General features: G+C 39.2%; 1 protein-coding gene across 5 annotated transcripts in view; it reads right to left on the bottom strand.

Moving 5' to 3' along the window:
* igsf21a (immunoglobin superfamily, member 21a) overlaps positions 1 to 15,031 on the bottom strand; it is a 286,476-nt gene that overhangs the window by 4,921 nt on the left and 266,524 nt on the right. For 3 of the 5 annotated variants that reach the window (XM_079684282.1, XM_079684280.1, XM_079684278.1), the window contains 3 exons: positions 9,000 to 9,100; positions 5,191 to 5,383; positions 1,285 to 1,323 (listed from right to left, as the gene is read on the bottom strand). In XM_079684282.1, the coding sequence (XP_079540408.1) occupies positions 1,285 to 1,323; positions 5,191 to 5,383; positions 9,000 to 9,100 (333 nt within the window). The remainder of the gene's footprint in view (positions 1 to 1,284; positions 1,324 to 5,190; positions 5,384 to 8,999; positions 9,101 to 15,031) is intronic. The other 2 variants (XM_079684281.1, XM_079684279.1) reach the window with 1 other exon arrangement.

Below are 15,031 nucleotides of genomic sequence, written 5' to 3'. Positions count from 1 at the left end.
GGATCTACACTGGCCATGAGGCCTGAGTGTCTGCATCCAAATCAGAGATTTAGCTAAAGGAGAAAAGCAGGAAATGTACATTTGATTGAAGGAATAGAGACAGGAAAAGACAACTCAGGGTAAAGGGGAATAAGGGTTTTGAAAAAAGAGTAACCAGAAATGGATGAAATGGGAAGAGATGTTGGCGGTTGGCGAGACAGAAAATGAGTATGAAAAGTGAGAGTGGAGGAGAGACAGGCGGAGAAATTGAAGAGGAAGGAGAGAGGAAGAGGCAGATAAAAGGGAGAAATGGAAAGGTTGCTGTCACGGCCCTGCGGCCCCTCCTGACAATCCCTCATCTTTACATATTATAATCTCAGAAGCTGCAAATGAGCCACTGCTGCACATATGAAACGCCAATAATCTCACACTCAACCAAAAGTGACAGGCTCGGTTAGTCATTGGGAGAGGCTTGTTGCTTGCTGCTGCTGAACATCGCCGAAGATTAAGCCTGAATGAATCACTCTCACGCAGTATACGTGGGAACATGCATTCACAACAGAGCGGCAAACATCACCCTGTCAATACTTTGAATGTTGAAACCACAGTCTCTCAAAAGATTTGGTTCTCTAAACAGTAATACCTTTTCGAGTGAACAAACTGACGTGTCTCATGGTGTTCTCTTATTACAAACAGCAGTTGTAGTAATATGTAAATCAAGCCAAACATCAACACACATATGATGCATTATAACGATGAAACACCCTTAAAAGATAGTAATTCAGAGATTTCAGTACGCCCGACTTTCCAACAAGGTATTTGATGGAAATGGCTCGCACATTCACACATTGGTGTTCTTCCACCTTATTACCTGTTATTTATCAAAACAAATGTATTTAATTATTTAACTAGATTTGTAATGTATTTATTTGTTTATTTTTGGTTTATCTATTTTTAGAGAGAACTCCATTTATTTATTTATTTGATTTTGTATGTATTTATATGTTAATTTATTGGTTTATTCATGTATTAGTTTAAAATGAAATCTCAATGTATTTATTTTTTAAATAATATCCATTTTTATTTATCTATTTTTAAACAAATCTCAATCTTATTTATTTTTTAATGAAATCTCCATTCGATTGATTTACTTGTTATCTATATGTGTATGGACTGTGTAAATGAAAACAAATAAATAAAGAAGTATACAAAGTGTACTAAATATCCTTGTAGTGAAGCTGAATCTGAAATAAAAAAACAAAGCAAAAAAAACAAACTAGTGATGTTTGTGGATGTAATACTTACTATTCTGATTCTGTGTGTTTTTCATCATGCTTGGATTTTCTGTTGGAAAAAAAGGAAACAAAGACAAAGATCAGAAACAGGGAGAAAAAGAAAATAGAGTCATCGACGAAGCAGAACTCTAATGTTCCTGAAGCGCATGTTAAACAGCACATCCCCAGTGACAAGCACGGGGCTTGTTAATGGAACTGGGAACACAGAGCGCTACACCAGAACAACCAGGATACTTTTAGCAGCAGAGAGATCAGGAAACTACAGCTGTGACCTGACAGTCTGGGAGAGAGCTTTGGAGGATTCGACTCCACCTTTAATAAGCAGTGCCAATGTCTAGCCTGCACAACACACTCTGACCATGCAATTGTGTAAAGTTCTCTGGTAATTGCAAAGGAAGCAGTAGGAGGGTTTGCAGAGCGCTAGCAACAAGCTTAATGTTGTTCTTTTTTAGATGTTTTTTTACTTCATATATGAGCAGGTTGAAGCTAAATATATAGCCCAAACTCTGCTGGTCTCACTGCAACAACATGAACCTAGCAGCTCCTCTGGGAGGAAATGAGTGTGGGCACTCTACATTTGCACGCTCGTGTTTGCTTGTCGCTGTACATTTGCATAAGCATATATATTTGTGTGTTTCTGCATGTGTGTTCAGTTTTCTGCCTGTGTGTGTGTCACTGCCCGGCTTGTCAGTGCTGACTCGCACAGTAATCTCAGAGGGTATTATCACTGAGGGTGGCTAAAGACGTGCATCATCAAGACGTGAGCGCTACACGTCGTCAGTGGAGAGTCTCTACCAAGCCGTTATTATACTCTATTATTCCTGATGATTTATATTGAACACTTTGCCAAGCGAGCAGGGCTCCCAAATACCTCTATCTCTCAGCCCCCCCCCCCCCCCCCCCCCCCCGGCAGAGAGAGAAGTGTCTCATCTCAAGGCCACAGGGGACAGTGCCAAGGTCACTTAATCACCATTTACTTCCCCTAAGCGTGAGGGGAAGCAATCTACAAGGAGCAAGCAGACAGATGGGCCATACAAGGCACGTAGCCGATGACACCTGAGGGTGCACCGGGGTGTTAAATAGACATTAGTGCTTTACCTAGCAAAACTCCTCCCAAGGTAACGCCTCCCTAAAGTGGCACTTTCCCCCCTATAAGGAGGTTCTTATTAGGCCCGCCTAGTCATTTGTATATTTGTGATTTACTTTAAACCCTGTTCGCAGGAGTGTTTTGGGCAGAGGATTACAAAAATGTATGGATATAATATTCTTTGGTTCAGACTCGATGAACTTGAAAAAATGGTGTTGCTAATGGGGCACTTAAGGGCTGAAGTGCATGCAACACATTTCTGTATAAAAAACATATTTCTCATGTTTCTTGTACGTGACTTGACTTCTGTAGAGTACATGTGTCAAAAGCCCTGTTCAGCATGGAATGTGTAACATTGATTTCTCTATCTATAGCAATGTCTTATGGGCTTTCAAAGATCTCTGTTACGTACATGTATTGTAATGGCTTTATTCCAACATGGCAGAGCCATTATGGATAGAGCTGCAATGCATGCACAATATTTTGCTTCTGGTATGCAGAAAGGAATTAGTACCGCTAAGGGACAATGGGGGGAAATACATTACATCAAGGAAGAAGTGTTCTCTGTTCTCCTACAAGCTGCATCAATGGTCCTTATTGATCTTTGAGTGCTAGGCAGGCCTGCTCCTATTTTTCACTTGTGTAATCCCCTTAATATACTTTAATAGCATAATTTATTAGATGCATAAAGGCATCTGATGCCTCATTGATGCAAATACTGTCTGCACATTTAAAGAGGACATTTTATGCAAATCTTTGAGTTTCATATTTGTATGTTGTGCCTCTACTGTGAAATGTTTACATGCTTTAATATTCAAAAAGGTTTTTATTTTTTTCATACTGCCTGTGCTGCAGCACCTCTTGTCACCCTCTGTCTGAAACCAGAGACCAGTCTGCTCTGATTGGTTAGCTGGCCGGCTCTGTTGTGATGAGACAATCGCTTAGACATGTGTAGGAAATGTCCTGCCCCTAAGCATATATGTCCAATGTGTTGGAGCACTAGCCAATAGAATCCGATCATTACATGTTGATGTCACTACATCAACATGTAATGACATCTGCATCTTACAACCTCAGATCCAGTGCCTGGATACGGTTCTAGGTTCCTGCTGTGCGGACTGAGGCTGGGAAAAGGAATCTTTTTTATTATGGTCCTTGGTCTTGGAATGACCTTCAATCATGCCTCAAACTGATGGCATGTTTTAAATGGAAGTTGTCTGAAGTCCTTACCACCAGCTGCTCTTGCAGTAATAAGTAGTGCCTTTCTTACTGTCCTAATGTGCGCAATGTAGTGACTGCTTTTTCCTCTTTTGTTTTCTTAGTTATGTTCTCTGTATTTTATATGTTTGTGTTATGTGTTATGTGTAACGTCGCTGCCTTCTTAGCCAGGTCAGCATTGCAAATGAGATTCTATCTCAATGCTTTCATCTGGTTAAATAAAGGTTAATTAAACAAATTAAAAAACTATGTCACAGAAGTAAACAAAGGAGTCAAATGGAGGCGTTTCAGACAGGGGGGGGGGGGAGTGTGTGGGTGACAAACTTTGGGAATTCAGCCTTTGCAGACCATTTACATGCACACAAAACTAAATAAAACATTACGGGAAAAACCGCCAAAAGCATTATAGGGCCCCTTTAACACTGTGTGCTGTAGTCTTTCCTTTAATCTGAAGTCATTCTAATCAGATTGAAGTTGTTTGATTAATATTTACTTACATGTCATTTAGCTGACGCATTTATCCAAAGCCACTAACATATACTTCAATACTGTAGACATGCCTATGGGAGCATTTGGGGTTAAGTAATTGCAATTGTAATAATAATAATAATAATAATATTAATAATAATAATAATAATAATATTAATTATTAATAATAATATTATAATAATAATAATAATAATAATAATTGTAATTGTAATTGTAATTGTAACTTGCAATTCAAACCAAATCAAATGGTTAACGCCCACTTGTCCCCTGAGCCACAGCCGTCTATTGGGACATTTACGGACAGTGACATTCGGGCTTATTCAACCATGAGACTCATAATTCAAATTGCATTTACATCTCAACAGGAAACACTATTTATAGTAAACCTTTTTCGATAAGTCTTTATCGAGAGACTCAGAAAGGTAGATCCAGACAGTTCTTCTGAGAGTGTCTAGAGTAAACAGGTCCAGAGGAGCAAAACACACAGAGATAATTGAGCCCGTAAGCAATCCAGCTCCCACACCAGCACCAGCAAATGAACTACTATCAGGTTCTGATGAACATGTTGCCTCGATTTGGCCATTAAACAAAGTGCTTCTCCAACACTGTCAACAACAAAGGTCCTTTGATTTCATCATGGGCCTTTGATGCAGTGTTGGCTGCTGGTGTTTAAGTGAAAGCAGTACAAGATATAACATGATGGAACAGTGACCAAATCCCTTGCTAGAGAATAGTTTCCCTCACTAAGTGCTGCCTTAAAAAGAATGTGTTGTTGAGCAAATTAAGAATACAATCTCTTATTAATCACACACTTAGCTACATTAATGATTCATACATAAAAGCGGTCACATAATTCTCCTAAGTATTTTTCAAAGATACTCTAGATACATGAAATGCATTTTGTAGAAATATGTCCTTTTCTGTGACATTAAACGATGTTATTGTATAACTCGTTCAGAAATTCTCATGGAACCAAGTTGTACAGTCAGAGGAAAAAAAAAGTTTCATATTCATCTTGTTCTAAATAATTAATCAAACTTAAATGTGATTTCTGTTTAACTGCTAGTGTAGTAGCCACTCCAGATCAGGGCCAGGGCGTGTTGCTGAAATGAGCGTACGTACCAAAGACTATGAGGCGAGTGTGCGTATCCGTGGAGCCCAGAGGATTCTGGGCCGTGCAGCGATACATGGAGCCGTTGAGCTCGGCTGGCACTCTCTCCAGAATCAGTTCCTTCCCATCTCGCTCGGCGCTGCCATCAAGCAGGCGGCCCCCCACTCGTGTCCAGGTATAGAGAGGCTCGGGGAACACTTCATTCTATCAACACCAAGCCCCCACATGGTATGAAGAGAATTAAAGAAAAGAGAGAAAAAAAAAGAAAGAGGGAAAGGATGGGATGTGCAGAGAAAGTCTGTGAGCCTCAGCCAAGAGATTAAGAGCAAAGGAAACATGAATAATACAAGCACCAATCTTTCCCCTAATGCAATGGCAAGTTAACAACATGCATTAATAATCAACTCTTCACTTTACAACAGTTTTTCCCCACACATTTTTTAGCCCTCTAGAACAACCCGCCTAGTTCCAATTATAAAATATAGCCCTCCATAAAGCAGTATTTCACTCTTATCCGTGGGTTGACATGTTCATAGATAATAGGAGGACACAGTAAGAGGGCGAATCTCTTGTACCATTCCACCTCTGGTTGAGGTTTAAGGCTCTGCTGCTTTTTAAAAACCTTTTTTATGCCATAATCCCTCCATGACTGACATGCATTCACACGTGACACAAACACACACCAAGGGACTATAGTTCTAAACTGACCAATTGTAGAATAATATTTCTAATTATTTCGATGTTCTTTCATATAATATAAGAACATGTCTGCCTTTAAAATTTGATTTAATTATTTGATTTAAAAATAATATTTGTAACAATGCCAAGATGGGACTTGCAAACTGGCCAATGTCATCTTAACCTTTATACAAAATATATTTAGAAAAAATCCATAAAACTGTGTCAATTAATGCCATTCACACTATAGAGGAGTTTGAAAAAAAAAACAATGATAGTTAGTTAGTGAGACATTCATTAAAATGCCTACAGGGGCAGTGCTGACCATTAACTTGTAACACACACTTGCAACTCTTGCATACAATTAGATCAAATGTACAAGGTTAAGACAAATAAACACACACACACACACACACACACACACACACACACACACACACACCCACACACCCACACACCCACACACACACACACACACACACACTAACTCAAGCAGTATACAGACACGCACAATATATCTTGTTTTCCATTAATTTGATTCAATGATGGAATAAAAGTCCCCGGAATACATTCAGGCTTTTAGTGCAGAACAGGGTTTCGAGCACTACGGCCTTGCTGCACAGAAAATGGAGAACTTGCCGAACGGCACAACAAAAGAAGACATGTTTTCATCTAGTGATCTGAAGTGTCACCATAGTGACAAACAGGATATTAAGTTGATTGATTCAAAAAGCTCACGTTTTGGAATCATACCCTAAAGCAAGAATGCGTGCACTTAAATTAAAATGATATCATTCTCTCATTCCCAAACGAATCACAGAGTTCAGACACAGTGCTCTTATCATGTTTGTTGTATAAGTGCCCATGACAGGTAAGTGACCTGCTGTCGTGGATTACAATTGTCTAACCTTTTAAAATAAATTTTAATAAAACCGTTCTCCAAGGTCAGGTTAAATGAGCGAGTAGATTTAGTCAGGCTCTTGGGAAAAGGTCACATTGCGATAACAAAAACATACAAAAGGGTTTAGGTGAGATCTTTCTGTCACATGACCCCAAGAGCATAGAGTCCAGATACAAGAGGACACTCGGCTCCTGAAACCATCAATGTCCTATTAAATCCAATACATAAAATAATTTGAAAAATAAGAGAATACAACTAAAATCCCCACTGTAGGATATGCTTCACTAATGTATTCCTCAAACATCAAACCCGAGGTGATACTGGCATCTTATTTTTTCAGAAAGTTAGTAGGCAGAATTACCAGTCTTGACACACAATGTTATCTACTTGTGAAACCCTGGAGCTCAGTTTCAGTGGATAAGGGAAATTTGCTTTCTGATCAGTGCTGCGCCTATGTAGCCAAAGGGCCCGTCTGGCTGCTTGCCACAGTAAAGCCTGTGTATAATAACCAATGTTAACACTGTTCCAAGAAAAAAAGTTAAACAAATCCTGAGGTCGTTTGGCAGACATAAACCCATGTAAAGATCTCGCCAGTCTTGGTGCACTAGACCAAAAACAATACAGAACATTCATTTAACACACGGCATCTATTGCACATCTGTCCGTCCTGGGAGAGGGATCCCTCCTCTGTTGCTCTCCCTGAGGTTTCTCCCATTTTTCCCTTTAAACTGTGGGTTTTCTCTGGAAGTTTTTCCTTGTACAATGTGAGGGTCTAAGGACAGAGGGTGTCGTCTAATTGTCAAACTGATATTCTGTACAAACTGTGAAGTCCACTGAGACAAATGTAACGTTTGTGATATTGGGTTGTATACATAAACATTGATTGATTAATTGATTGAACATGGAAATGTCTCAAAAAGTGAAATAAAATCAAACAACACATCTGACTTATGATTCCTTGAAATTTCAGGAGCCGAGATGTAGCAAAAGCAATTTGTACTTTGGGCCATTCACAGGTCCTTTCTCAGGATCAGCCCTTTCATTTTCACTTGACTGACTCCAGCTGGATGGTTTTGATGTGTCAATCCTGTCAAAGAGATCAGCCCCGTCCAAAGGCCATTCCCAGTGGGGACATGACGGGGACATGACGGGGATGAAAGGGACACAAAACAATAACCTGTAGCCCTTTCTTTGGGATTATAGTGCAGGAAGTGGAAATCCACAAAATGACACCAACTTCCATAGCATGGCTGCCTGTTGGTTAAGACTGATAGACATTTTTTTTACCATGAATGTGTACCAATTACATTTTTCAATTGGTGTTTGTCTTCTTTAATTAAGGTCAGCCAATTGTTTTTACAGATTTATCTGAACTATCCATTTGCTGTAAAAATCAGAGGTGGAAAAAGTACTCAGATCTTGTACTTAAGTAAAAGTAGAAGTACCAGAGTTTAGGAATACTCTGTTACAAGTAAAAGTCCTGCATTCAAAATGTTACTCAAGTATAAGTAGAAAAGTATTAGCTTCAAAAATATACTCAAATTACCAAAAGTAAAAGTAGTAACGGCAGATTTGCCCATTTCAAAATAATATATATTAAATGTTTTGATTATAATTATTGATGTATTAAAATGTTTTCAAAGTTGGTAAAGGTGCAGCTAGTCTTAATGACTTTGTATACTGCAGGGTAGCTTCTGAATTTACTCCAGGTGGAACTAAAGTCTGATTTAAGAGTTGTTTGTTTTTCACATCATTAATCCAAAACTGTAAAGTAACTAAGGGTATTAAATAAATGCAGTGGAATAAAAGTAAACGATTTACCTCTGAATTGAAATGGGGCAGAAGTATTAAGTAGCAAAACATTTAAATACTCAAGTAAAGTACAAGTATCTCAAAATGCTACTTAAGTACTGTACTTGAGTAAATGTACTTATTTACTTTACACTACTGGTAACATTACAAGTTTCCCCACTGAGGAACGAATAAAGGATTTTTCTGATTCTTATTTATTTTTGCAAAAACTTTTAGAAGACATGTAACACAGCCTGAAAAATAAACGTTTCTTTATTTAACAGCCTGTATACCTGTCCTCAATGCGATAAGGTGAATTCAAATTTGGAAAAAAAGACAGAGGGAAAAAAATGTGTATGCCCAACATAGTGGTCACTCAGGAGAAAACACAAACATGCTAACATGCACATATTGACAAGCCATTGATTTTTCAAACCCCCATGCACTTACCCCAGGCGATCCTACCTGGAATCCTTGCACCGTGATGCGCACCGTGTCCCCCACCTTTGCTCTGGTGGGGGTCATGAAGATTTTAGGGCCCTTTGGAGCAGCTGAAAAGAGAAATAAAAAAGACAAAGGGAGGTCATTGTACTGAGCCGAGAGCAAATCCTACTGGACACCTGTTTTACCACAGAGGGAGAGAGACAAATACAATTTCCTGTCAATTAAGGTCATGGGGCGAGAGGCAAGGGACCTGCAGGTTCTTTCATCCAAAGGACTGTGCTAGATTTATTCCCCCTTGGAGAGAAACATAACTAAATTGGGTGGATACTCATTACTAGAGGAGAATGGGAGTGCGCCGGGTGGAGTGCAGAGGCAGTGAGATAAGGGACACTCACAGAGCTAATTCCCTTGTCTTGGTGTGGACGGCGGTCCCAGATGGCTTTCATTTGGGTCATCTAAAACAATGGGGCGCAAGTGAGTGAGGGAGCGGGCAGATTGTAAAATTCTGAGGTTGTGAGGAGCCGGTGATTGCCCAGTGTGTGTGTAGCGTCGAGATAAAATGAGTGATTTGCATAATATTATAAAAAGGTAAGTCATTTCATTACGGTTTTACAGCACAGTTTACTGCATTAGGCCCATATAAGCAGGTTCTGCACGACTTGAGATGATTAACAGTCCCGTAGAAGATAGCTCCACATGCTGTGCACTTCCATATGTTGGACAAACGAACTGAGCAGCACATGAAATGAGACTCAAGCTAAGGGCATCCTATCCATTATGAGTCTCCAAGTCCTCCCCAGGAGTGCTTCAATTCATTTGATTTGAACTTTTAATATAAATCACACTGGAGTTAAACTAAAGGATAAATAAATAAACTGACAAATTGCCTCAGTATTTAGCTATTAATCTGGCAACAAAGTGTCCACTGTGGCTAATGAAGCACAGCCTTTTCTTAGGCGACCATTGACTACAAGCCTGCATCAGACTAATGGAAGAGGAGTTGCACTGTCATAGCTGTCAATAGGACTGACCATGTAGTGTTGCCCATGTGGTGTGTATAATGTCTGCGACTACTTTCGTAAAATGAAGCGAAAGCATTTTAATTGCATGAAATGGAAATTGAAAGAGCGGATATTTAGATTGTAGCACCACTAGATGACTTCTTGTTTTACATTATCCAGTCTATTTGTCCAGAAAATCTTCAAAAAGAAAATGGAAACCGTCCAAATATTAACATACGAAAGGCATGCTGAGAGCAGTTGGAAATGGTGAAGTGTTACATCTCATTTTGTAGATGGATAGCATTTAACTGGCTAGTTTTGGCATGGCAGTGTGAAGCACTATCTTTTTACCACCCACACACCAACGGAAAAAGGTATTTTTAAATGCTGGTGTCATATAGAGCTAGCAAGGCATATGGCTGGGGAAGATGATGGCTGATTTCTGGGATTTGCTCCAACAGTGACAGTTGGCCTCCTACGTCACCACCTTTGATTAGGGCAGCATGCAGTGTGATGGACATAACACAGAGTCTCTCAGAGGGTGAGGGGCCTCACGGGGGGAGATGAGCCATGGTCCCTTGAGACTGTCGACAACCTCTTCGGTTTGCTCAAGGAAATGTTTGGAAGGACGGGTCAAAGAATACAAATTCCCTCCAGAAAACAACTGTTCACCGTTCATCAAGTGTACTTTTATACCTAGCCAAAGCATCAACAGGTTTGCCGAGCTGCACAACACACTGAAAGGAGACCTGTCACATTACCTGGTTTCATTGAAAAGAAAATCAGAAGAGGCATCTAATGTAAAACCCCTCACTGACTGCTGGAGCACTCGTGGTGATTCTAGCACTCTGTAGAGCCTTTTACATAGACTTACATAGGAGGTTGATAAAACAGATTGATGAATATGGGCTGCAGGTGACATCAGGCACAAACAAAACACTAGGTACACATAACAAGTATATATTCGCACGGGCAAACGGAAACATAGACATTTACATATAACCATACACATACATGCACACACATTTAATCCACCACCACACACACACACACACACACACACACACACACACACACACACACACACACACACACACACACACACACACACACACACACACACACACACACACACACACACACACACACACACACACACACACACACACACACACACACACACACACACACACACACACACACACACACACACACACACACACACACACACACACACACACACACACACACACACACAGATCACAGACGCCTTCCTGAAGCTGAGCATCTGCTCTTTGATTATCACGGTCTGGCAAAGCAATGTGAGGAAGCCTAGATCCGTCCTCACTGCTGAACACTGTACGAAATGGAATTCCACCACGTGTCTAATGATGCTGAATAATAAACACCTTAGCCAATCTAAATCCAAAGCAGGGAACTTATTTAAATTATTTAGATGCTCTGTGTTCATGAATACAATCCAGGCATGCAGAATACACCTGGCATATGATCTCATAGCGCTGTATTTTTCTTTTTTGGACCCCCAAGGCCTGGTGCAGCTTCAGGCCCATTTGCATGCTAACCACGGAGCGAGTCATGATTATTCATGAAGTGCAATACAACATTGGTCGATTGTCAGACTGTCGCTCCGTCTCATGTGGCAATATTAAATCTCTGAAAGATGTATTACTTATGGGCCCTGCAAATAACTCCTTTTTATTTCCTGACCAAACACACCTGAGAGAAACAAGAGAGTGTGTGCATATACAGAAAGACAGATAGTGAGTGCAATTATCCATTTATGGCTGCCTAATAGAAATAAACAGGGGATGTAAGTGTTGGAAAAAATGTGACGGGCTGATACAGAGTCCTATTAGAGTCACACAATGTTTAAATGCTCTCAAACGTGTCAGCCATTTTGTCTATCATATGCGCTAAAGCTTATTTCCGTTGTGCATAACCTCGACCTTCAGCACACCCCCACTATATTTTGATATTTTATTCCATTCCAAGTTAAATCAAGCCTAAAGCATGTGTGTGAGTGCTTTGAATTTCAAGTGTGTTCTAATTAGAATCAACACACGCTCATTTTCTTTGTTTTCTTTTCTTAAGGTGGTGGATACAAAAAAAAAGGGTGTCTGCTGATACGCCTTCCATCTTGTTAAAAGAACAAAGGTAATGACAAATGAATGCTTTCAAACACGAAAAAGATAAAGGCTTGTCAAAATATTAGCACCTTTGACATTTAGCAAGAGCTTCACAGGGCCCATTCACCACAGGGTGTGTCATCTGTTTTATCATCAACATGTGAGAGAGGCAAAGAGCTGTTACTGCAACACTTTGTCAGAAAAGCTAATTTACTGCCATTATACCTCCAACTGATATGGCTGTCTGCATCCTGCAACTGAAGTGCTTCTTTCAAATCCACTTGGGATATGTTGGAGACAGGTACTACATGTCAAAAAGATAACTTTGGATGTGAGATGTTCCCATTTGAAAAACACAACAATAACAATTTAAACAATCAGTATGGGCTCGTTTTAGATTGGATTCCCTCCTCTGCTTATGTGGTTTAAAGGATCATTCTTGAAATATATATATTTTCTTATTATCAACACATTGTATGAAATACAAAAAAAAACAATACATTGATCATCCAAAGAAGTACTCCTAAAAACACAATTGTTGCAATGGGTCATGTGGTTGTTTTTTTACCAAGAACTCAGCCACTGTAGTTGGTGTTAGGGTTAGGATATTTTTGAATGAATCCAACATGGCAGCTGGATTCTTATTCATAGTCATACAAGAAATTAGATGAGATTTTATAAAGCACCAAATATGTCCTGTGCATGTGAGGACCTACCAGCAGCTGGGCATGGTTTAGGTGTATGCAGAGTGACACTAAAATGATGTTTGTTCAAACAAAGGTGGTTCCTAAAGAGGTAAGCAAATATGCTGCAACAGCATTATAACTGGGTGTATTTTATTGATTGAAAGAAGAGCAAAGAAAAGCACTTTTTTGAAGAATGAATATGTTTTTCTTTTATCCCAAGTGGCTTTGGTAAGAGTTTGATTGACATTGTTTTTGAAAGTGCATGCCTCTTTCCAAGGAAACCTTCTATGGTAGTTATATTAAAAAAAGGGACCACCTGATGTATCAGGGTCACATACACCATTGTGTTGACATTAATTCTCACTATAATGCTAAAAACGTGTATTAATTCACAACTGAAAATAGTTCCAGATAAATGAACTATTAATTTTATTTCAATATTGTTTGCTGAGCATGAGAGCCCAGCTCTTTTAACACTGTGTTTCCTAAAAGTTAAACTCTTTTGATGGTCTGAACTTCAAACTGACCTAACAGGAACAACATAAAGGAGTGTCTCTACTTTACTAATTGAGACCCTGTAGGTGTACCCTACTTACCCAGATGTGTATATGGATTCTGGCAGGAAGTTTTCCTGGCACACCAAAATGGAAAAACTGAAATGAACAATTTTTTATCACTGTGTGAGTGCACCATAAAAAAAAAAAGCTGCACTAGATAATTCAACTTGCTGCAATAGTATTGTCTTCCATCATCTACATTTAGATACAAAGAGTCCTCGCCTCGGTTTCTAAAACGTCAAGTTGCTAACTTAAAATGAATGATTAATTGTTGTATTTGTTTACTGTCAGTTACAACAAAATGTAAAAGCAAGTAAGATTTTGATCATCTTAAAATGTAGCTAAACTCAGAGGCCTCATGTCTAAACATTATTTAGGATTTTATTTCAGCTTGTTCAAAATTCAGCTGCTAGAGGTCTAACTTAAACCAAATAACCGACCACATACTGTAACTTAAATCCTCAAGACACTTGCTAGGCCTCTTAGATTACTGGAGAGAAATTGGTTGTTGGTAATAACTACTGACAGAACTAAACATGGTGAAGCAGATTTTAGCCTCTGTGCTGCTCAGGTCTGGAATCAAAACTATGAATGTATAATAGGTGCACCAAGTATAGCCATGTAATGCACTCTCTATGTTCTTTTAGCTGATCTAATTTAAATTCTTATCTTTTATTTTCATATGCTCTTTATGATTGTTTTATTGTATGTGTTATCTTTAACATGTATGACGTGTACTATGAAAATAAATGTGCCTTACCTTGTTGTTGGGAGACTTTAAATCCCTACTAAAACCCATTAAAGTATTTCCACTTCTGGATTATAATGACAGTGTCCGTACATCGATTGTGACCACAGCTGCTCACCAGCATAGAAAGAGGGATACTTTTAATTAGATGAAAGGTGGTTATGTGAGATAACATACTGACAGCGAGAAACAGTGCAGCAAGCAAATATGTACCGGGCACCGTCTCCTCATTCAGATTCTCCCTCTGCCTTCAACCATAGCTAGCGTCTGATGGAAGATCATGTCTCTGTTTGTCATGTCAGGATGGTGTGGCTTGTCTCCAGGAGGACCATGCCAACGTATTGCCTTTGAAGTGTTCATTGGATGGACTGGAGGCCATCTTTGTTTGTAGATAACAAAAAAATGAGAGTGTGTCGTTGGGTTGCACATTCTTTAAACTTAATGCTAACTTTTCCCTTTAAGTATGACTCCCTGTGTTTAGAATTCAATACCTGCATCCCTACGTCTGCTTTGATATTTTTCAGATGGAAAGTTTGCAAATAATCCCACTGCTCTATGTTTCCTTTTTTCAAATAAAGTGCTTTAATTTAGGGGGGATGCAAAACAGTAAAATATCATACAAAAGAGCTTAAGGCAGCTGCTCATTGAAGTTCGGAGAAGGCCATCATCTCTGAAATCGTCTCACCGATGATATAACATGTCTAAATTCTCATTTGACTTCTGTAATTGAGGCTGACTTTTTCAATAACGGTACTGAGTTAACTCAATCTAGCAATAGACAGCTCGATGAATTGCTCTGTCAGTCAGTCAGAGTTTTGCATTTGCCGCTAAACTCGCAATCTGCTCAGTTGTAACACCATTAATTGGCATCAAATGAAAATCAGTGTTGTTCTGAGTAC

This window comes from Notothenia rossii (assembly GCF_949606895.1).
Source record: "Notothenia rossii genome assembly, chromosome: 5".
Lineage (NCBI taxonomy): Eukaryota > Metazoa > Chordata > Actinopteri > Perciformes > Nototheniidae > Notothenia > Notothenia rossii.
The sequence above is the reverse complement of the archived record's forward strand: the minus strand, read 5'-3'. Positions and strand labels throughout refer to the sequence as shown.